Raw genomic sequence first — 22,619 nt, forward strand, 5'->3', positions numbered from 1 at the left:
ACTAGACTACTTCATTAGTCTGCGCCACTTAAAGTTAAACAGAATGTGAACATTGCCAGACGTCTTCATGCATTCTTAATCATACAGCTAAGTAAATCTCCAAAAGATAATTCTGTTCATCTGGACGCAGTGTTTTCAGTGGGAGAAACATTTCGTCACTCATCCAGGTGACTTCTTCAGTCTCAGCTGACTGCAGGTTTCCCAAATCTTATAAACACTACATTTGCATAATGACTGAAACCAGCCCACTGAAGGAACAATGGGCTGGGAGGTCAGTTCCTTCATCTTAATTATGCAAATTCTCGTGACCATTGATCAACAATCACTGATCAATGGCCATGAGTACCATTAACAGAAAGTTCACCCCACTTTGCAGTTATGTATTTGTAAAAAATGTTTGGAATCATGTATGATTTTCATTCCACTTCTCACGTGTGCACCACTTTGTGTTGGTCTTTTACGTGGAATTCCAATAAAATTGATTGATGTTTGTGGCTGTAATGTGACAAAATGTGTTAAAGTTCAAGGGGGCCGAATACTTTTGCAAGCCACTACATATAATATATAAGTTCAAACACACTCAAGGTATGCAGCAGGGCAATGATTCGAGTCCACTTCTGAATTACCTCAACAAAACAAAACATAAATAAATACATTAATAAAAAAAAAATACAATTAAAAAACAGACAAACAAAGGATTTGGAGAGGCCTAGCCAAAGTATATTCTAAAATACTGGTGGTAAAATGAAAATATATAGGGAAGAATTTAAAGTAAGAGTTTAGCAAAGACAAAGTGGGTGTACAGTCTGTTGTTGGTGTAACAACAGAGGAATAAATCAGCTGAGCCTGTCGATCTTCAGGACCAGCAACCTATACACATCTGTTTGGCTCTCTGAGGTAATGCAGAGCTCAGATGGAGCCAGTGTGGGTGAAGGGAATAGCCCAGCTTTAACAAACTTGGTGTTTAGGTGTGTTCCTTGGATCCACTGATAACATAATCAAAAACCTGTGCATCCTTACAAGTCAAATCTTACCAGTCACACCTGTTAACGATAGCTCTTCCATATATCGGTGCATTTACTAATCAAACGGGTTAATGAGGGGTCTGGACAGTAGGCCTCAAGTGACTCTTATACTTAAAAGGCTGGTGTAATCGGTAAGAGTTATTTATATAAATAAAGATTACTACTCAGATTTCTTGTCCTATTTCACAGAAGTCCACAATGTCCACAATTTAGACTTTAATTGCAGGATATTTTATTAGAGCAACTTAGTAAGGGCAAAGAAAACTCAAAATCAAATAATAATAATCAGAAAACAATAATAAAGTCAGCTGAATCGTTTTATGGGAGAGTGGACCTGGCAATCTCTCTTTGTCCATTTTGAATTGAGCTTTATAAGTTTTCATAATTTGGAATTCTGTTGCTGTTTACCTGTTTGGACTTTTGAAGTAAATATTGAGAAACTATCAAGGAGCGGAGCGTCAAGCTAAGGCTCCATTTGCAGGAAACCTACATTAGTCAAAAAACTGTAAGTTTTAAATTGCTTTGCCCTTTTACAATTTGCTGAGGTGCATGTGTATTGATTAGTTTGGAATTTTGCTGCCCATGGATGAAGTCAAAGGAGCTTGCAAAGAAAAGCGTCTGGACTTCTTTAAGTTACTTGAAGACGTTTCACCTCTCATCCGAGAAGCTTCTTCAGTTCTAAGGTCAAATGGTGGAGAGTCCCAGATATAAACCTAGTGGGAGTATCCCCATCCAGAGGGACAAAAGGACCACCTGATGATCCTCTTAGCGATTAGAGGATCATCAGGGGGTCCTTTTGTCCAACCGTCTTAGCTGTGGGCAAAAAGATGACAGTCAATAAAATTCTAAAAGATAATTTATTGACAAATAATCAAAAGATAAAAGATAAAACAGTCCAGTGTCCCATTTATGAATCAAGTAAAACGCACAGTCCCAAGGCCAGAGCCAGCTATGCCACACTGCCAGTTGCACTCCACGTGTTGAACCTCAACAGGGTTAGAAGTTGTCTTCTGAGACCCACCACCCTGCAAGTATATAGCCAGTGGTCACTCCAGCCTCTGTGTGGCATATAATAGGCCCTGGCCTGCACAGAGAGACAAAATGACACATTCACCATAGAATTCATAGCGCAAAACCCATCCAGCCCAAACATATCAGATTTCATCACATTACATACCTGCACAGAGAGACAAAGCACAGCAGTGTTTGTAGTGTGGGCTATAAGTAGACCAGTGTATCAGTGCAGTCAAGTACACCTGCCTCTAATTAGTCCAACCCCATTACAGCCATTGGCTCACCAAAAATGTGACACACACACACAACCACTCCCAACCCAGTGCAACTTCACACAACAATATGGAGCTGAATTAACACAGGCACATTAGTCTACCATATTACAAATACAAAGAACCATGAGCTGTGCTGTGTGACTGCTAGGCCAGCTCTCTTTCGGCCATGCCGGAAGGAGCTGTGCATTTTATAGCTTTATAGACTCTACAATAATGTCATAAATGAAATGCAGTGAATTGATTGCTTTAAAATATCAACTTAAGCTCTCAAAAGTCAACAAAAAGCATAAAATATATAACATAAACTAACTGTTAACTTCTTCAACAGGTTTGACCAGCCCACAACCCCCCCACCCCCACCCCCACCCACCCACCCTCACCTCCAATCATCTCCCAGTGTCACAGTGGAACAGGTCAGGATACAGGTCAAATACAACAAGCTGAAAGTCAGTGATGCTGCTCGGTTTGCAGTCCTGAATATCACGGCATAAGCAGGATCCACTGCACTGTTAATGTGAGCTGTGTTATATTGCTGCCTCTGTTCGGTGGTGTCGAGCCAAACGGACTTTAACGTGTGTTTGAACGAGCTGACGGTTCACTCGTTAAGCTGAAAGAAAGATGCTTTAATCACAGCAGTCACACATGTGTCCACTGTACCATCTGGGAACTCTTCTTGTTTAGCACTCGTAATAACACAAACACTAAATCCTGCTTCTCTTGTCCTGTTTTGTAGCAGTGTGTACACCTGAGACTGTCACCTGTCTGTCTGTCCTGCACTCTCTCTCTGTTTCTTTCTCTCTGATTGTGGAATAAAAGTATGAACGTGTGTTTATAAGTTACACTTGTGTTTGAATCCTGCAGCTTATCACACATTTGATTTCCATGTGTGACGACTGCAAGTGTCCAGAGTGAGGACAGACTGAGGGACCCACTGCTGCACATCATCTGTGAGGCTTTGCACCCCTGATGATCCACCAGGACAAACTCAGCAGTATGTGAGGAAGAGGAGGAGGAAGAGCCAGCAGCAGCTGACAGATGGAGAGAATAGACAGACTGTTCCCTGTTTGTGAAGGACTGCTAGGAAAGTTTAACATAACTAACTGTCTGTCCTGAAACAGTCTTATTAGGTAATATTAATATAATTATATCAGTGTTTTCAGTGTGGGAGAAAAATATCAAAATCCAAAAAACAAAAGACAAAAAAACAAACAAAGAAAAAACATACTGTGTACAAACAAGCTCTCATAAATTTTATTTAAAAAGCAGACTTCTGTTACTACTCAGTAAGATATAAACTTATGATCACATTCAGTGTCTGACAAAAACAAAAAAAGGAAGAATTTTCCAAGCTCAGGTGTAAATCCAGTCATTTAAGGTCACACGTTTTCACAGCTTTGCCATAATCAAAGTTTAACATTCAGAAACCTAAAGTCTGTATCAGCAGCAGAATGGAGCTAAAAATAAATGTTTGTTTCAGTTCTATGAAGCTTTGAGTATTTTGGATCAGTAGCACTGCTGTGTTTGTTGCATCATATTGCTGTGACTGTTTATTTGCTTTATGTATTCTGAGGTAAGTTGATCTATAGTGTTACATCATATTCTATAAGGATGTTATGTGTTTGTAGACTTTCTGCCCAGTTTGACCCATTTAGCAGACGTCAGCCTGTTTAAGGCTCTGATGTCTATTCTGTGTGACTTACAGCAGTTATGACATGGTCTGATTTTCTCACCCAATAAAGGAATATTTAATATATCAGTCTACTCTTCATTCTATCAGACACAGTTATCACAGCTCGTACATTTGCTTTTTACACATATATGTAAGCAATGAGCCAAATTTAGTAATGCCAACATATTAAAAGAAAAATATTTGTCTCTTATATATGATACATATATATATACACTGTCAAAGATACTTGTCTTTGAGTGAAGATTTAAGGTGATAAGACATGTAAATAACTGCAACTTGAATCTTTACTGAAGCTCAGTGTTTGACACAGAGTTCAAACTCACTGCTGTAATAGCTAATAATGACTAATATAATAACTATAATATTGGCCATATTATATTTACATTACCACAGTGAGATGACTTTAGTCTCATGAACAACATCAGCTAATTGTTATTTACTAGCTAATCTTAAAATGACTGTTCAGCACAGAAATGAAGAATAAAGTAGTCGTGGTGAGCCAATCACATGACCACTTAAAGAAAAAGCAACAAGGTGACATATACCAGTTTATAAATTGTGTTGATCGGCCACGTAAAACCAGAGTCATGATAAACAAGATATACGCGGCGCTTTTTCCTCAATAGTTCCGTCACGTTTACTGTCTAAAGACAGCGCAGCGAGCGCTCTCTGCTTATGAGCAAAAATTAAAAAACAAAAAAACGGGAAGTTTTAGGAGTGACGGAGAGAGAGAGAGAGAGAGAGAGAGAGAGAGCAGAAAGAGAGAGAGAGCGAGTTTTGAGATGTGAGAGATTTGAGGCGACTGCTGTCTCCAGGTAGAAACAGGAGTGATACACCTGCTGCTGTCAGATCTGCAGGTATCAGGCTGTGATGTTCTTCTTTATAGTGGACAGAAATTATTTTTTTGGAGTGGCACAAATAATTTGTGTGCATCTTATTGAATGCAGAACAGCTGATTGTTCTGTAAATAGTTTGAAATGGTTGTTAAAAAAATCAAGGTAAAAGGTAAATGGATGCAAATAACTTTGTTTGCAAAACTTGTGCATAGGATTTTAAAATTGACATTTATATTTGCATTTAAAGTTATGAAATATGATCATTAAACATGTTTGTGGTTGTTACAGTAAAAATATAACTTTTTCTACTCTGATTTTATGTTTTTTGTCTGATTTTAGATCAATTGTGTTAATACAGTATGTCAAAATGAAAACATAACTGTAAATTCAGACACGTGAGGTTGTGCTGAAAACAATGATACCAAACAAGGTAAAATGTGGAGGGAAAATCAAAAGTAGTTAAAAATGGCCAATTATACCCTGGACCCCAGAGGGTTAAACGTTTTTTAAAGTAACGCAATAGTTATTTTTCAAGTAATTAATTACTTCAATTCAATTCAATTTTATTTATATAGCGCCAAATCACAACAAAAGTCGCCTCAAGGCGCTTCATAGATACAGAGAAAAACCCAACAATCATATGACCCCCTATGAGCAAGCACTTTGGCGACAGTGGGAAGGAAAAACTCCCTTTTAACAGGAAGAAACCTCCGGCAGAACCAGGCTCAGGGAGGGGCGGGGCCATCTGCTGTGATTGGTTGGGGTGAGAGAAGGAAGACAGGATAAAGACATGCTGTGGAAGAGAGACAGAGGTTAATAACAGATATGATTCAATGCAGAGAGGTCTGTTAATACATAGTGAGTGAGAAAGGTGACTGGAAAGGAAAAACTCAATGCATCATGGGAATCCCCCGGCAGCCTACGTCTATTGCAGCATAACTAAGGGAGGATTCAGGGTCACCTGGTCCAGCCCTAACTATATGCTTTAGCAAAAAGGAAAGTTTGAAGCCTAATCTTAAAAGTAGAGATAGTGTCTGTCTCCTGAATCCAAACTGGAAGCTGGTTCCACAGAAGAGGGGCCTGAAAACTGAAGGCTCTGCCTCCCATTCTACTTTTAAATACTCTAGGAACAACAAGTAGGCCTGCAGAGCGAGAGCGAAGTGCTCTAATAGGGTGATATGGTACTACAAGGTCATTAAGATAAGATGGGGCCTGATTATTTAAGACCTTGTAAGTGAGGAGCAGGATTTTGAATTCAATTCTGGATTTAACAGGAAGCCAATGAAGGGAAGCCAAAACAGGAGAAATATGCTCTCTCTTTCTAGTCCCTGTCAGGACTCTTGCTGCAGCATTTTGGATCAGCTGAAGGCTTTTCAGCGAGTTTTTAGGACATCCTGATAATAATGAATTACAGTCGTCCAGCCTGGAAGTAATAAATGCATGAACTAGTTTTTCAGCGTCACTCTGAGACAGGATATTTCTCATTTTAGAGATGTTGCGCAAATGGAAGAAAGCATACTTTTAGAATATCAGTTACTAACTCAGTTACTTTCTTGAAGAAGTAACTAGTAACTGTAATTAATTACTTTTTCAAAGTAACTTGCCCAACACTGCTGAAAAATCACTAAAAACGAGTCAAATATTAAACACATCAAAACGCAGCAGTTCAGTCATATTCAAATTACAACTAATGGCCATAGGAAACTTTTATTAGCTGAGGAAAAAAGGAAATAAAATAAATTATTCAGGGTTTATTTTAAGCTTTACAAAGTTTCAGTTTTAGTTCAGATTTTTCTTTTTTTTTGTTGGAATGTGTTGTTAGTCAAAACTTCGAGACAATTTAAACTTCTGTTATATTGCCAAAGCACCATTCTGATGAAAACACAACATTTGACTCCCAGCTTCTAGTTTCCAGCCCCGTGTTATTTACAGTAGTAACATCTCTCACGTGAACGCGTTAGATGCTGAACACAAGTTTACGCATGTTGGTTTTTACAGGATAAACAGGTTTATTACAGTCAAGTCTGTCGCTGTACACTGACAAACACAGATGCCACAGATGTTTGAGACATCACTTTAAAACCGAGAATGAAAATGACTTTCATTTTCCTCAACACCTGAGCAGGGAGGCTGATGACATCTACTGACTGGTAAATAACCAAACTCAATCTTTAATCCTGTGTTCCTGTGTGACATTACATTTTGTATTGTATTTACTTTTGTTAAAGAATTTTATTTATTTATCTTTTCTTTTTTACTGCATTTCCAAGCTAAAAGCAGGCTGTTTCTTTGAGCTAAATCTCCTGTTTGTCGACTGTTTAAGGGAATTACATGGGAGCAACTGTGCGAAAAAAAAGCTGTGCGAGATGCACATTTGACATTAAATCAGAACATGTCGGTAAAGCATAAATGCCTGGCCCTGGATGAGAATCTCATTTACCAGTGAAACTGAATGTGAAAATCTGAATGTGTCAATAATGTCAGGTTTTACTGTTCTGGTCATAGCTGTTATTTATTAAAGTTTGTCAATGAGTTCATTAGATTTCTGTTTACTGTGCCGTCTACATCCACAGATTGAAGTGCTAATGTCTCCAAAGTCTATAATGTAGTGCAGTAACTGCAATAAGAAAGAAAATGAGGAGTTTTTTTTCAATATCACTTTATTTTTACACCAGTTTCTGTTCTGAAAAGGCAAGCAGCATAATTAAGAACGTGTCATTGGCATGAAAGCTCACGTTTATGAGAAACAAGTGGAGTGTCTACGCCCAAAAGCAAATACAATTTCCTACAAGGCATTCTTCTTTTAGACAAAGAAACTCACAGTGAACCACTGTGTCTCATCTTAATTAGTTTCACACTATCTGAACATTGAAATGATCGATTCAAAGTTTTTCCAGATCATCTATATCCAAGCAGCCTCTCCTAATAATTCTGCTCCTAAAGCACAAAAGAACAACCGAAACAAATCAAGATGGTGTCTTCTGAAGTTTGTCTTTTTACCACCAACTCCTCTCTTAATGTCGGCACATGAAGTAGGAAAATAGATCATGAAATAGCAGTGTGAGGCCGGCAGATCACATCCTCCAGTGCAAGGGGAGTTTTTGATGTCCATCACAAACATTAATGAAGAAAAATAGTTTAAATGAAAAGTGAAACTAAGTGTTGAAGACTTGTTTTTAACACAGGGATTATAAATGTGCATCCTGTGAGCCAGAACCACCAGTGGTTCCAGTTTAGCCTGCAGCATGCCTTAGCAAAGGATGGAGACGTATTTATAGCTCTTGATACATTGTTTGAATCCTAAAGACAAATAGTGGTGCTGGTTAGTCATAAAATACTGTAAACCACTGTGATCTGCAAACTGTAATGGAAGCAGTGGAAATTTATTTTATTTCAAATGTTCTTCTGACGTCACACATAAGACATCTCATACTGTGGATAATTGTTTAAGCTTTTTTAACTTAGGTCTGTTTTGACTTTTAACGAAAGACAAAAATGTTGTGTTTTATCTACAACTTGAAAAATGAAAAATGTTCAGCTGTTCATAGGCGAGATTTCGTTGTTTGCATGATGCAAAAACAGCCTTAAAGGTAATCTTCACAGACACAGTGATGAAAGGCTCTGGTGAATACTTGAGTTAAAGAATATGTCTGAGATCAGTACTTATGAAATTGATTGTATACAAGACGGGAAAAGCCCATCCAAACCCCTGAGCATGATGAAATGCAGCACGCAGAGGTGCAAGAACAAAAGGTGAGCACAAGAAACAAACAGATGAACTGACAGCTGACAAGGAGGACGCAGGACTCTATACACATGTGTGGAATGGGTGGGGCAGACAATCACAAAGGGCCCGAGTGGAAGCTCCACTATATGTTACTGTAGGGTGGGGGTAGGGAACTCCAGGCCTCGAGAGCCGGTGTCCTGCAGGTGTTAGATGTGTCCTTGATCCAACACAGCTGATTTAAATGTTAAACTACCTCCTCAACATGTCTTGAAGTTCTCCAGAGGCCTGGTAACGAACTAATCAATTGATTCATGTGTGGTGACCCAGGGTGAGATCTAAAACCTGCAGGACACCGGCTCTCAAGGACCAACGTTCCCTACCCCTGCTGTAGGGTCTTTACCTCACAATATAAAGTACATTGAATTGAATTGAATTGAATTGAAATGAACTCCCTCATCAGTGTAGTATATATCATACATACATAAAAGTATGCAGTACTTGGATACTTATAGCATTGTATTGCTATTATTGTCGAGACCCCCCTTATCTAAAGCTGACCTTTGCATTTGCTCGTGAGCTCTGGGTGGTAATAAAGGAAATAACTGTGATGCTCTTGTACTCCACCAGGCTGCTGCACCTGGACTTCCACAGAGCGATCTAAAAGAGGCAGACTGGAAGCAGTGCAGAGGTGCACAAAGAGACCACCTTGAAGGGAAATCAAGTCTAAAAAATAGGTATGATTTTTTTTACTTGTACGGGCAGTTTTCCACTTTGTAACCACACATTCTATTTTTTCTAAGAATGTCTTGGGCAGGAGAAGTTGGAAAAGGTTACCAAAGATATTGTAAAATATATCCTTAAGTCACTTTGCATTATATCTCTCACATTCAGTCTGAACACACTTTCATACGTCTGACTGGAAGATTTATGACTTTAGTTTGCCTAACTAGCTTGACACAGCCATGCCTCTGCTAGTAGTGTCACGAGAGCTGACATGAGATTTTAAACCTTTTTGTTGTGTGCACATGTGAGGGCACATACATATAACTTGTGGAAAACTGCCATGTAGGGCCTTTAGCAGGCTGTATGAATAAGCGAAGAGGAAGTGACATATTGAGAATATTCGACAGTACAGTGCACTCCAGGCAGTCGCTGTTTCGCAGGTTTGGGCCCTGGAGCCCTTCTTCTGTGCCTGTAGCAGCCAGACAGCTAAAACCATTCTTATAGAAGTAAGTATCGGGGTCAACTGCACTGGGGTGGGGGTCGTGGACTCAGATCCCACCACCCTTTAGTCGTTCAGGGCAGCCTGTGCACTTCTTCAGCCCTACATAGCGGGGCTAATAGCCCCTTACACACATACTTTCCAAAAGGATAAAGTTTGTATCAGGTTCAGCTCAGTTTAGTTCAGTCTGTTTGAGTTTACTTCACCGTAGCACCATTACAGTCACGTTAACTGTTTTACTTTCTCTGCAGCTGATCATGGACTACGCTGAAGGTATCTTGTCACTTACCACAACCATCAAAAAGATGGCTGACACTATGAAATCCAATAAGGAGCGCTGCAGAAGGATTACAGAAAGAGTCAAAGCTGTGGAAAGGCTGGTTTTAAACATCACACAGAGTGATCCAAGCCAAATATCTGATACTGTTGATGGAGCTCTGAGGGAACTCTACGTCATCTTGAATTCTGCCAAGGATCTGATAGCAAAATTCTCACAAACCAAGTCTGTTAAGACCTTCTTCAAGGCTGGAAACATTGAAGAAAAGTTCAGCGAGGTGAACCAAAGGCTCACAGAGAACTTCCAGGTCCTTTCTGGTGCTCTGCAGATTGAGCACACCACCATGCTGCAAAAGGTGTATGAAGCTGTTTCAAAACAAAGTACTGAGGAAGAGGTTTGCAGTATGATGGCTAATACTAGTCTCACACCCCTGATGCTTCCCTCTTCTCCAGTGTCAAGTCCCACAGCTTCTATATTTCCCCCTTCTCCAGTGTCACGCCCGCTATATCCTGAGCTTCCTCCCACACCTGTGTCCAGTCCTACAGCTTCTGTGCTTCCGCCTCTTCCAGTGCCCAGTCCTATAGGTTTTATACTTCCACCTGCTCCATTGTCCAGTCCTACAGCTTCTATGAGTCAGCCTGCTCCGTTGTCAGGGTCTCTATATCCTCAGCTTCCTCCCACACCAGTGTCTAGCCCTACAAATCTTATACTTCCCTCCATGCCAGTGTCTGCACCTTTTGCAGCCCAGCCTCTCTACAATACTACAACATCTCACTTTATCGTTAACAACAACATAGCCTCCACCCCTGTCATTCAAGCCATTTCCCAGGGGTCAGTCACTGACAACGCGAACACCATGCCTGTCTTCAGAACTGTTCGCTCAAAACCCACCAGCTCATGTGGTCAAGAAGCTATGTTAAACTAAAAAAAACCCACAAAGGTTTTTCTAAGGAAGTTTGTTAAACTTGTTTACAGTTAAGAATGAAACTAAACATAAGACTGCAGTCAAGGTCAATTTGGGACCATCTTGCAATGGGTTCACATCAACCACATCATGAGCGAAGCCTTCTTTTCGATGTCAGCTACACAGTTATGCTGAGTTTTGTGACTATTTGGTCATTTTAATCTTTAAAGCGGACCCATTATCACTCATTTGTATTTGTCTGTGTTTCTCCTGATTGGCTGCCATTGTGAACAAAGTTGGTGCAGCTGGTGGCTGGGACTTCTGCCCGACATGACCTTATTAGGGTTATACCCTCTCACTGGTGTCACATGCAGCAAAGAATAGAAAAAACACCATGTGAAGCATCATGAAGGCTGAGCTTTGTGCTCACAGAGATTACTTGTACTTACCCAGATCATCATTTGAAACTTTGGTTTAAAAGTTTAAAATGAGCATCCACCATCGAAACGCGATATATAAGTGGTCACATCTGACTGCAAAAAAACAAATATACAAGCAGCTAAAATGCAAATATTGATGCTCTAAGTGACAGCATGGTGTGTCTTTACATCTTTTATATACAGTCTGTGGTTACGACTTAATAAGGCAATTTTATGATTTTAAAAAATCCAGAAAGGCTAGCAGCTAATAGATAATAATAAAAAGAGTTGTGAGTACTTTGTTTTGGGAAAATATCTTCTTAGATTGGGGGGAATCACTTCTGTAATCTCTCCTGAAATGTCTTCAGCCTGTACAATAGTTATGCTTGGTGACTGGGAAATAGTGAATGTAACTTCAGTCTTGGAAAATTGTTTCGTGTAAGAAACTAGTGCAAGTAGCTTCTGTTGCTTTCTGTTGCATTTCTTTTCAGTTTGATATATTTTGCTTTATTATTCTTAAGTAATTTACAACTTCTTTTGCTGGTGAACCTATAATAAATCATTTGTACGTTCATCCAATCAAATTCAAGCTGTCTGAGCGTTTTATCTGAAGACTTTATGGATTCAGCTGGCCATCCTCTCACCTCTCATCCAGTTACAGTCACTTCTGCTGCCAAAATAACAGCAACATTCCAGTTTGCTAAAACACTAACACTGAGGCTTCAGAATGAATCAAACCTATATTCAATCATTCATTCAAGTTTATAGCGACAGAAAGTTTTGCAATAAATAAAAATACTGTCTAAATACGTTAAGCACTCTGTTCTACATGGAGTGATTTTACAGTTATCTTTCAGTCCATCTCTTAGAAGCTAAATGTAATCTTTTACTCCATTCAGTGTACCTGCATGATGGTTATGCACACCACTTACAGCTGTGAGATTTTCATTGCAATGTTTTGCAAACATCACAGGTATTACTACTTTAGAAAAATCACTGCATGGCGGATAACACATATTTTGGTGACCATTTTCCTGAAACATTTGGTACTCACTGTGTTTAACAGACACATCTTGGCCAAGTAGAATGTGACTTGTTGGTATTTCAGTGTATTTTTGCTCTCACCTGGCTGGCTGTCAAAAAGTTAATGAGATATTCTGATCAGTGTTAAACATAATTTACTATCAGCAAAATCACATACAAATAACTGACACCATTATGGAATTATGGTTCTGTGTTCAACCATCAATATCCGTACTTTCAAATCATGCAGCTTGATGGTTTGAGTTATCTTCTCACATTCACACTGTCACCCACTAATCTACCAAAGTTGAAGTTGGATCATGCGCACACACAATATTCAGACATGTGAACATTCAGTTTTTCTAGTAAAACTAGATTTCTCATTTATATACTGATCAAAGAATAAATAATAAAAATGCTTTATTATTAGGAAATAAGGAGAAGCTCTGTTTTCTTAATCACATAAGGCTGGATGAGAGGACTTTCTTTTTCTTTCGCATAAGAACTTCAGAGAAATAGAAAGTTGAGTCAGGAAACGTCTATAAGATGAGGGAGGTATCCTGTTTGCACATGCAGAGAGTGAATGATGCAAAAACAATGAGGTGTGTCAGTGATGATATGAGGCTAAGAGCTTTCAGTGTCATTCACAGCTGTCGAAAACGTCAGTGTACACCCACACCATGTTCTCGAAACGCCGATGTTGCCTGACTGAAAAGTCAAAGCAAATCAATATATACTTTCTGTGATTCACAAAAAGCACACATCTTATAACATCTCAGTTTGGATATTAACTGTAATTGTTTCTAAATAGTGTGGAGTTAGTAAGTATAAGTATTTGGACATCTGTATACCATCTTTGCTTCTGTACACCACCACAGTGGATTCTAACCTAAGCAATCAAGATGTGTTTTTTTTTTTTCATATACTGTATATATGATGTATAGAGGGGCTATTGAAATCTGAGACAATATTTTAAGGTGGGAATGGAGGTCACATGTTTCTCCTTTCTAAATCATCCAAAATGTAACAATAAAGACTTCTTGCTTTAGCAAAACCAAGTGGTAGTTAAAACCTAGACACTAAGATCAGTTCTGGGGCCTCCTGCTGGACACAAGAACAAATGAAAATCAGTTGATTCCAGTTTCAAAATAAACTGCTGACAGAACAGAAACACGTTTGCTCTGACAGAAAGAGAAAACCTGCGTTAGGATGTTGTGACTGGACGAACAAACCAGCTAAATAAATCATTGATGTGCTCAAAACTGTTTGTGTGTGCGTCACAGTGAAAGTGGAGAGCTTCTGTACATCGGATGTGCAGCAGTCAAAAGTCAAAAGGTCAAATTTCAGGTCAAAAAACTCTCATTGTCTGTCTTTTGTCTTCTCTGGGATCTTAATGATGTCACAGAGAAACAGTATCAGTGATATCCACAATGCCACAGGCACAGAAGCCCCCCCCCAACTAGTTATTTAACCCTCTGTTTATAATGGGCAACCAATGAGAATGTTGCTTTAAAGAGGGGAGGAGCTAAAACATGTCAGCTCAGCTAGGTGATGGACTGAGCAGCTGCATCAAGGCCCAGTATAAGAAAAAAGTTGATCTTGAGCTCTTATCCATGCAAAGCTACTATAGTAGATTCGACTAATAAAAATACAGACCTGGAAATGAGCAAAATAACCCCAACTCCAATATTTTTAGCTGTAAACGTATAACCTACACCTGACAGATGAAACATAACAAGAAATGCTCAGTAAAACAGGTCCTGATTGCCAAGTGAAAAACTTGGACGTGAGGTGGGACTCTGGAAAAGCAAAGTCAGCCGTGGCTCGTATTTAAGTTTGAGGCAGGGATGACCTGACCCTCCAGCTCACTTTCAAGTGTCCCCTTGTTAAGGATGGACTGACAGAATTCTGGCATGTTGACTTTGCAGGCCTTTGTCAGCACGAGGTTCAACTCTGGAAAGTAACAAACACATAAAAGTGTATTTTTTTGTGAGTGTGTGTGTACCCCTGCCGTCTGTCCATGCTGTTTATTTGTGCCCTTGGTCTCTCCCCATTCTTTTCATTGTATAGTTGTTGTTTTTTTTAGTGGGTTTGTCATTCTTTTTGTTTATAAGGATCATTTGTGTTTAAGCTTCGTTTTGTTTGTAATATAGGTTGTATTGTTTCTATTTATCCTGATGTCATTTGTTATGTCCTCCACCACTCTCTGTTTGTCTTTTGCCTTCCAAGTCCTGCTTCTTAGGTTATGTTTGGCTATGGCCTCTGTGTGTCTCGTCTATATAGTATTTAGTTAATCTCCTTTTATATTCCTATTCTGTTCCTCCAGTCTTGTCATTGTGTGTGTGTGTGTGTGTGTGTGTCTTTGACCTGTGTTACATTGTTCCTCGTGTTTTGAAGTCTCCCTGTGTTTCCTACTGTGTATATCAGCCTAACATCATAAAACATGATGAGTGATGCAGTAATGCACTTTGGTATTTTGGATATCTGAAGTATGTTAGCGTCATACTAGATCTTTTTCTGTTCCTTTCTTTATGGAGCACCTTTTTGATCTCCTTTCAAGTAAATATGGCCCCATCCAAATTCAAAAAACCAACAAGGTGGCTGCTAATACAGTGTCTAAAACCACTAGATGATGATCTGTCTTTTATATACAGTTTGTGGCAGCTGTTCCCAAACTTAACAGCTTGCACACATAAAATTCATCCTCCCAGCAGAGATTATTTAAATATAGATGATTCAACCTCATAGTCAGTGCAAAACCTATTTACTGCATACTCCTTTGGTAAGTTGTGTTTGTTTGCAGTAGTGCTGTTGCTCACGTTACCTGTGAATGCTGAACACAAGGTTACGCATGTTGGTTTTTACAGGATAAACAGGTTTATTACAGTCAAGTTTGTCGCTGTAGACGGACATAACACAGATGCCAGAAATGTTTGAGACATCACTTTAAAACCGAGAATGAAAATGACTTTCATTTTCCTCAACACCTGAGCAGGAAGGCTGATGACACACACTGACCGGTAAAGAACCAAACACAATCTTTAATCTTCTGCATGGTATTAATCTTCTCCTGTATGTCATTAGATTTTATATTGTATTTATTTTTATTAAAGAAGCTAAATCCTGCCCTTCAGTAACTTTAATATTGTCCATTTTTAATCAGTTTTGGCCTGCCAGGTTCTAGCCGGGTGTACTGAGGCAGTGCACTAGGCAGACTGAGAGATGAGACTATAATGGGCAAAGAGAAACGTGTATGTATTTGCCTTGAGACAATTTTTCTTTTCAGGGATTTTTGTCTTTATTTTTTTTCTGTTTTAATACACCCAGCAGCAAAAAGCAGAGTTTTGCAGAGATCAGAGGCTGTAGAGACTCACTGTTTGTTGACTGTTTCAGGGAATTACACGGGAAATACTGTGAGAGGAAAAAGCTGCGTGAGACACATTTTGCATTAAATCGGAGCATTTCAATAAAGCATACATGCCTGGACCTCAATGAGAATCTCATTTCCCAGTGAAACTGAAGGTGACACCCCTGTTTTAAACTATCTGATTGTGGATACAGCTTTACAGTCCCAATTCAAGCTGTTATTTTCTAAAACTTGCCATTAAATTCTTCACATTTTTATTTACTGTGTCATCTTCTTCCACAGATTTGAAGCTTTAATGCTTCAATAATCGCTAATGTATTCCTTTTACTCTTACACCAGTCTTGGCCCTGACAAGGCAAATAGCATAATCGAGTAGCTGTCATTAAAAAAATAAAATAAAATCAGTCTTGTAATTTAAAACTCTTCATCATGTCCTGCCATGAATGCTTTCTTAATGCTTGCATTTTTTAAAGAAACGGGTAGAGTTTCTACACTGTTAAAGGACTGACTCAGTTTTTCCATCTATATCCAAAAGGCCCGTCCTAATCCCACTTAAACAATCAGAGACAGAAACAAATCGAGAAGGTGTCTTCTGAAGTTTGTCTTTTTACCACCAAATTCTCTCTTTATGTCCACTCATGAAGTGGGGAAAATGGATCACGTATTGACAGTATGAGGCCAGCAAACCTTTCACAACATAGTTTCACTTTTCATTTGAACTAAGCCTTGAAGTCTTTTTTTGAATGCACGATGCTGTTGCACAGGATGGAAATTTCTCTCTAGCTCTAGATGTGCTGTTTGAATTCTAAAGACAAAGAACAGGTGTGCTGGTCAATTATGAAAGGATGTGCAAGTAAACGTTTCGTACTTCTGTAATCTGCTGAAATGAAAGTAAAAAATATAATTTATGACTGAAACTGCACCCAATTTTCCTGTGACACCTCATGTTGTTGTTGTGGGAATAAGATGTCTTACACTGTGGTTTATTGTTTTAGCTTTTTTCAAAATTTGGGTTCTGGTTTGGGTCTGTTTTTAATCTAAACAAAACCGTTTTATCCCCAGTATGAAAAATAAGCTGTTGACAGGAGGCTGTTGTGGTTTTCATGCTAAAAAAAACCACCTTATCTTAAAGGCAGTCCTCACAGACAGACCGAAGAGCCGATTCTGGTGAAGACTACTTAAATGATGTGTCTGAGATCAAAGCTTGTGATGCTGATTGTTCATAAGATGGGAAAAATCCCATCAGTTGTTGAATTCAATTTGCTCCAAAGAATGACAAAAAAATATATAATCTGACTTTGCTGAAGCAACCGCAGGAAGGTAAAAATCTCTTTAAAGAGAGATCTGAGAACAAAAAGACATTCAACACACATTTGCCAGACAAGAACTTTAAAAAGTATTCGAAAGGCAGTCGAGTATTTGCAGAAAGTTTGCGCAAATGCAGCACACAGAAGCGCTTAAAGAACAAAAAGTGAACTTTCAATGGCTAATATGAAAACACCTGAGTTGCACAAAGTACAAATGGCTAAAACAAAACAGGTAAAAAAGCAAACTGATAAACTGAGAGCCGACAAGGAAAGAGTTAAGACTGTATACAGCATTGCAGACAATCATAAAGAACAGTGACGAAGGAAGCAAAAACATTGGAGGCGTACAAACGAAGTTGTTATCAAAAAACAAGGACAGATGATTAAACTGATGAGCAAGAAAAACTGCGAGAACAAATACAAGAAAACATGTGAAACAAAATATGAAGACACCCAAAAGAGAATTAATACGATGCCAGGAATGCCTCCAAAACCAGACTCAGGGTTGAGCTTTGAATACCTTGGATAACTTACCAGTTCCTCATAATAATTAAAGCGAGAATATAGTAGAAGGGTGGAGTGACAACTGTTGGTTTTAAAGGAAAAGAGAAAGAGAATGCTTGAATGGTAAATGGACTGATTCTTATATAGCGCTTTTCTACTCTCCCAGAGTGCTCAAAGCACTCTATACAACATGCCTCATTCACCCATTCAAGCACTTCTAAACACAAGTGCAAACTAATCTACATTCACACTCCGATGAACGCATCGGAGGGCAATTTGGGGTTAGTATCTTGCCCAAGGATACTTGACATGCAGACTGGGAAGACAAAGATCGAACCACCAACCTTCCGATCAGTATATGATCTGCTCTACCACCTGAGCCAAAACCACCCCATAACTTGAAACGTTGTGTACACTTTGTCCTGAAGAACTAATTTTTTTCAAAGAATACAGGCGGGCTCAAAATGTGATTTTGGCCCACAAGTCCAGCAGATGAGTGGCATCTCCACATAGATGTGGCCTATATCACACATACAAAATAAATAAATGAAAGACTGCTGTGGTTGAAACTGGAAAAAAAGTATTTCCATCTCTGACCAACTCTGACCTTTGCCTTTGCTCATGAGCTCTGGGCGGTTAGGAAATAAATAACTTATCTTCTTATGATCCACCAGGTTTCTGGGCTTGGACTTCTACAGAGGGATCTAAAAACAGCAGACTAGGAGTGCAGAAGTGCACAAGGAGACAACCTTGAAGATAAATCAAATTTTAAAAAGGTAGGATTTTTTGTTTGTATAGGCAGTTTCCCACTTCATGACCACACATTGTATTTTTCTAAGAAATTTGGGGGATTTCCCAGACAAAAGTGGAAAACGTCACATATCCTTCCAGTTACTTTGCATATAAGCTGTCACATTCAGTCTGAACACACCTTCATACGTCCAACTGAAAGATTTCTGGAGGAGGAGGAGGTGCACAAGGAGACAACTTTGAAGAGAAATCAAATCTTTAAAAAAAAAAAAGGTTTTTATTTGTATTGGTAGTTCCCATTTTGTATTCACACATTGTATTTTTCCAAGAAGGTGAAAGGGGAAAGGGTTGCAGTGGCAAAAACAAAACATATCCTTCCAGTCACTTTCAGTCTGAACACACCGTAATACGTCTGACTGGAAGGTTTATGGCGTTAATTGGCTTAACATAGGCACATCCCAGCTTATCATGAGTGCTGAAATGAGATTTTAACCCTTTTTGTTGTGTGCACATACAAACTTTATCCTTTTGGAAAATTTCAGGTTCAGCTCAGTTTAGCTCAGTCTGTTTGAGTTTACTTCACCGTAGCACCACTACAATCACGTTAACTGTTTTACTTTCTGTGCAGCTGATCATGGACTACGCTGATGGTATCTTGTCGCTTACCAAAAAAATCAAAAAGATGGCTGACACTATGAAGTCCAATAAGGAGTACTGCAGTCGGATTGCAGACAGAGTCAAAGCTGTTGAAGGACTGGTTTTAAACATCAGACAGAGGGATCCAAGCCAAATCTCTGATACTGTCGATGGAGCTCTGAGGGAACTCTACGTCATCTTGAACTCTGCCAAGAATCTGATGGCAAAATTCTCTCAAACCAAGACTGTTAAGACCTTCTTCAAGTCTAGCAGCATTGAGGAAAAGTTCAGCGAGGTGAACCAAAGGCTCACAGAGAACTTCCAGGTCCTTTCTGGTGCTCTGCAGATTGAGCACACCACCATGCTGCAAAAGGTGTATGAAGCTGTTTCAAAACAAAGTACTGAGGAAGAGGTTTGCAGTATGATGGCTAATACTAGTCTCACAACCCCTATGTTTCCCCCTGCCCCGGTGTCAAGTCCTACAGTTCCTATGCCTCAGCCTGCACAAGTGTCAAGTCCTACAGTTCCTATGCCTCAGCCTGCACAAGTGTCAAGTCCTTCAGTTCCTATGCTTCCCTTTGCCCCGGTGTCAAGTCCTACAGTTCCTATGCCTCAGCCTGCACAAGTGTCAAGTCCTTCAGTTCCTATGCTTCCCTTTGCCCCGGTGTCAAGTCCTACAGTTCCTATGCCTCAGCCTGCACAAGTGTCAAGTCCTTCAGTTCCTATGCTTCCCTTTGCCCCGGTGTCAAGTCCTACAGTTCCTATGCCTCAGCCTGCACAAGTGTCAAGTCCTTCAGTTCCTATGTTTCAGCCTGCTCCAGTGTCACACCCCCAACATCCTCAGCTTCCTCCTACACCTATTTCTAGCCCTACAGGTCCTATATTTACATCCATACCAATGTCTAACCCTACAGCTGCCATGCCTGTCACCTACGTTATGTCCCCTATGTCGGTGCCTACACCTTATGTGAGACAGCCTGTCTACAATACTACAACATCCCGCTTTATCGTCACCAACAACATAGCCTCCAGACCTGTCATGCAAGCCATTTCTCAGGGGTCAGTCACTGGCATCAGAACTGTTGCTCCAATCACTCTTCCAGCCCAAAACACGCCCATTGTGTCAGCTTATGTGGTCAAGAATGCTTTTTTACGTTAAAACAAGACAAAAGTTTTGCTAATGGAATTTTCTTACATTGAATACAGTTAAGATACTGCTTTCAAGAGTGCAGTCAGGCTCAACTTAGGACCATCTTGCTCATCTTCACATCAACCACATGTTTCCTGGTTGGCTGCCCTTGTGAACACAAAGTTTGTGTAGCTGGCAGCCGGGGCTTCTGTGCCTGACATGAAAATATTATGGTTATTCTCTCTCACTGGTATCCTATGCAGCAAAGAATAGAAAAAAAACTGTGTGAAACTGAGTGTTTAATTGAGCTTTGGACTTACAGGGATTACTTGTACATACCCAGATCAACATTTGAAAGTTTGGACATGTTTGAAATGAACATCCACCATTGGAACAGGATATATGACAGAAAACCTGCACGCTCTTTGGACACAGCTTGCTAATTAAGCTAGCTAGCATGAGGTGATTATTGTGCCCTCCACCCTCTCATTCACTGGATCATCCAGTGATCACATCTGACTGCAAAAAACAAATATAGAAGCAGCCCAAATACTAACTGGCTCTAACTGACATCATGGTGTCCACATCCATCGTTTATATACAGTCTATGGTTACAGCTTAATAAGATTATTTTATATGACCTTGTGTATTTTTATGATGTATTTTGAGATATTCAGGAAGACTAGTAGCAACTTCATAATAAACAAAGATTACTGACTTTTTGGGGAAAATATCTTCTTGGATTTTGGAAAAAAAAAAAAAAATCACTTCTGTAGTCTCTCCTGGAAGGTCTTCAGCGTGTAGCATAGTTATGCTTGGTGACTGGGTTTCACCAACTGGTGACATCCTAGCCTCTTTGTTTTAAATTTTTCACTATTAACAATAGTTTCTTTTTGATAATAATGTTTGTTACATTTGTAGTGTTTGTTTTTCTGTTGCATTTATTCTGGTGGCTCCATAGGATAGTTTGCAGGTTTGCCAGACAAGCAAAGGACTCGTTATTAAAGCCTGGGAGGATTATAAACCCCGTTGTCACATATGGCATCTGCTGCCAAAAATCTGCCAAACCAAATATGTGGAGCTACCCGCTGTAAATAAGTGAGTGGATGGAAGTAGCTTCTCTTCTTTTCTGATGCATTTGTTTTGCCATTAGATATATTTTGCTTTATTATTTTTATGTAGTTTACAACTTGTTTTGCTGGTGAGTCTATAATAAATCAAGAAATCTCTATATCGTTCTCAAAAGCTTCAAGCTGTCTGTTTTATCTGAACACTTCAGCTGAACATCCTCTCACCTCTCATCCAATTAAGGTCACTTCTGAAAATAACAGCAACATAAGTGGTTAAAATGCTAACAGGGTGGCAGAAAGACAGCAGCAGAAATACAGAGTAAGAAGCAGAGAATGGAGGCTACAGAAAACAGCTACAGCTCAAAAGGCTGTTTCTTTATGTGCAGCCAGTTTCATGGTTTCATGAAGAATGAAATTAATGACAGAGGTAACGACATGACCAAACCAGTTTTTTAAAATGAAACTTCCTGCACAGTAAGTCGACCTGTTTTGTTGAATTGCCTCACCTGCAGTAGCGAGTTACAGGTTGTTGTGAACTGGATGCTAGAATACATTATTTTTGCTTCAACATTTGTTATTAAAGTTAATACTCTTTTTGATTATCTGTTGAGAACTTTACGTGAACCAAACTGTCAGTGAAATGCCTGATGTGTCTGGTGTAATATATCCTGAATAATGAAGAAAACTATGGATGTTTTTGTCTTTACACCACATTTGACTCTGACAAGACAGACGGCATAATTATGCATATACTTGTCATTTTCATAAATCAATCTTGTCATTTAAAACTCTTTGACATTTCCCAACATGAATGCTTCCTGTATGCTTGCATTTAGGAGAAATGGGTGGTATTTCTAGGCTCGAAGGTAAATATCATTTCCGTGAAGGCATTCTTTTCGGAAAACAAACTCACTGTAAAGAGTTTAAAGGTACAAATGTGCATGCAGCACTGTGACGTATCCTGCTTAGTTTTATACTAGTTCAACATTTAAATGTTCCAAGTTTATCGATGTAATCTATATTTAAACAGCCCCTCCTGATTACCCCCTCCTAATGCACATATAGCTCTAACAATCAGACACAGACAGTCTCGCATCAGACACCAAGAGGGTATCTCCCAAAAACTGCCCTATGACCAACAAATAACTCTTCATGTCCCTGCATGAAATGGGCCTGCGAGGCCTGCAGATCATGTCTTCAAGGGAGCTCTTAGTGTCCATCACAAACGCAGGTGAAGAAAACTAGTTTCACTTTCCATATCAGAAAAGCAGATTTTGCTGATATCACTTAAGCAAATTAAGTAATAAAATATAGTTTTCTTTTTCTTTAATTGATTGATGGATTGAAGAATTTATTGCAGTTGCCTGCCAGCAAAATTAGATCTCTTTATACATATAATACACAAACATCACAATGGGGAAACAGGTCAGAACAGTTAGCACAA

At 39.2% G+C, this 22,619-nt stretch overlaps 2 protein-coding genes across 3 annotated transcripts; both read left to right on the plus strand.

Moving 5' to 3' along the window:
- The first annotated feature begins 9,224 nt into the window (after positions 1-9,224).
- On the plus strand, positions 9,225-10,991 carry LOC146571567 (uncharacterized). The gene is made up of 2 exons (XM_085280800.1): positions 9,225-9,301; positions 10,041-10,991. The coding sequence occupies exon 2, from the start codon at positions 10,047-10,049 to the stop codon at positions 10,989-10,991; it is 945 nt and encodes a 314-aa protein (XP_085136926.1). The 5' UTR covers positions 9,225-9,301; positions 10,041-10,046.
- Positions 10,992-15,402: 4,411 nt separating this feature from the next.
- LOC146571568 (uncharacterized) lies at positions 15,403-21,430 on the plus strand. 2 transcript variants are annotated; one of them, XM_085281317.1, is made up of 3 exons: positions 15,403-15,432; positions 18,265-18,366; positions 18,969-21,430. In XM_085281317.1, exon 3 carries the CDS (start codon positions 18,975-18,977, stop codon positions 20,133-20,135), a length of 1,161 nt encoding a protein of 386 aa, XP_085137443.1. In that variant the 5' UTR covers positions 15,403-15,432; positions 18,265-18,366; positions 18,969-18,974; the 3' UTR covers positions 20,136-21,430. The 2 variants fall into 2 exon arrangements, with proteins under 2 accessions (XP_085137443.1, XP_085137445.1); XM_085281319.1 differs by lacking the exon at positions 15,403-15,432 and having other exon boundaries at positions 18,232-18,366.
- Positions 21,431-22,619: the final 1,189 nt, after the last annotated feature.

The sequence above is a fragment of the Mchenga conophoros genome, linkage group LG7 (assembly GCF_057382185.1).
Source record: "Mchenga conophoros isolate Kocher_MC1m ecotype Shallow Benthic linkage group LG7, M_conophoros_male_GT1.1, whole genome shotgun sequence".
NCBI lineage: Eukaryota > Metazoa > Chordata > Actinopteri > Cichliformes > Cichlidae > Mchenga > Mchenga conophoros.

Excerpts from the sequence above, each read along its gene's own strand:
- LOC146571568 (XM_085281317.1), top strand. The coding sequence starts at position 18,975 with ATGGACTACGCTGATGGTATCTTGTCGCTTACCAAAAAAATCAAAAAG.
- LOC146571567 (XM_085280800.1), top strand. The coding sequence starts at position 10,047 with ATGGACTACGCTGAAGGTATCTTGTCACTTACCACAACCATCAAAAAG.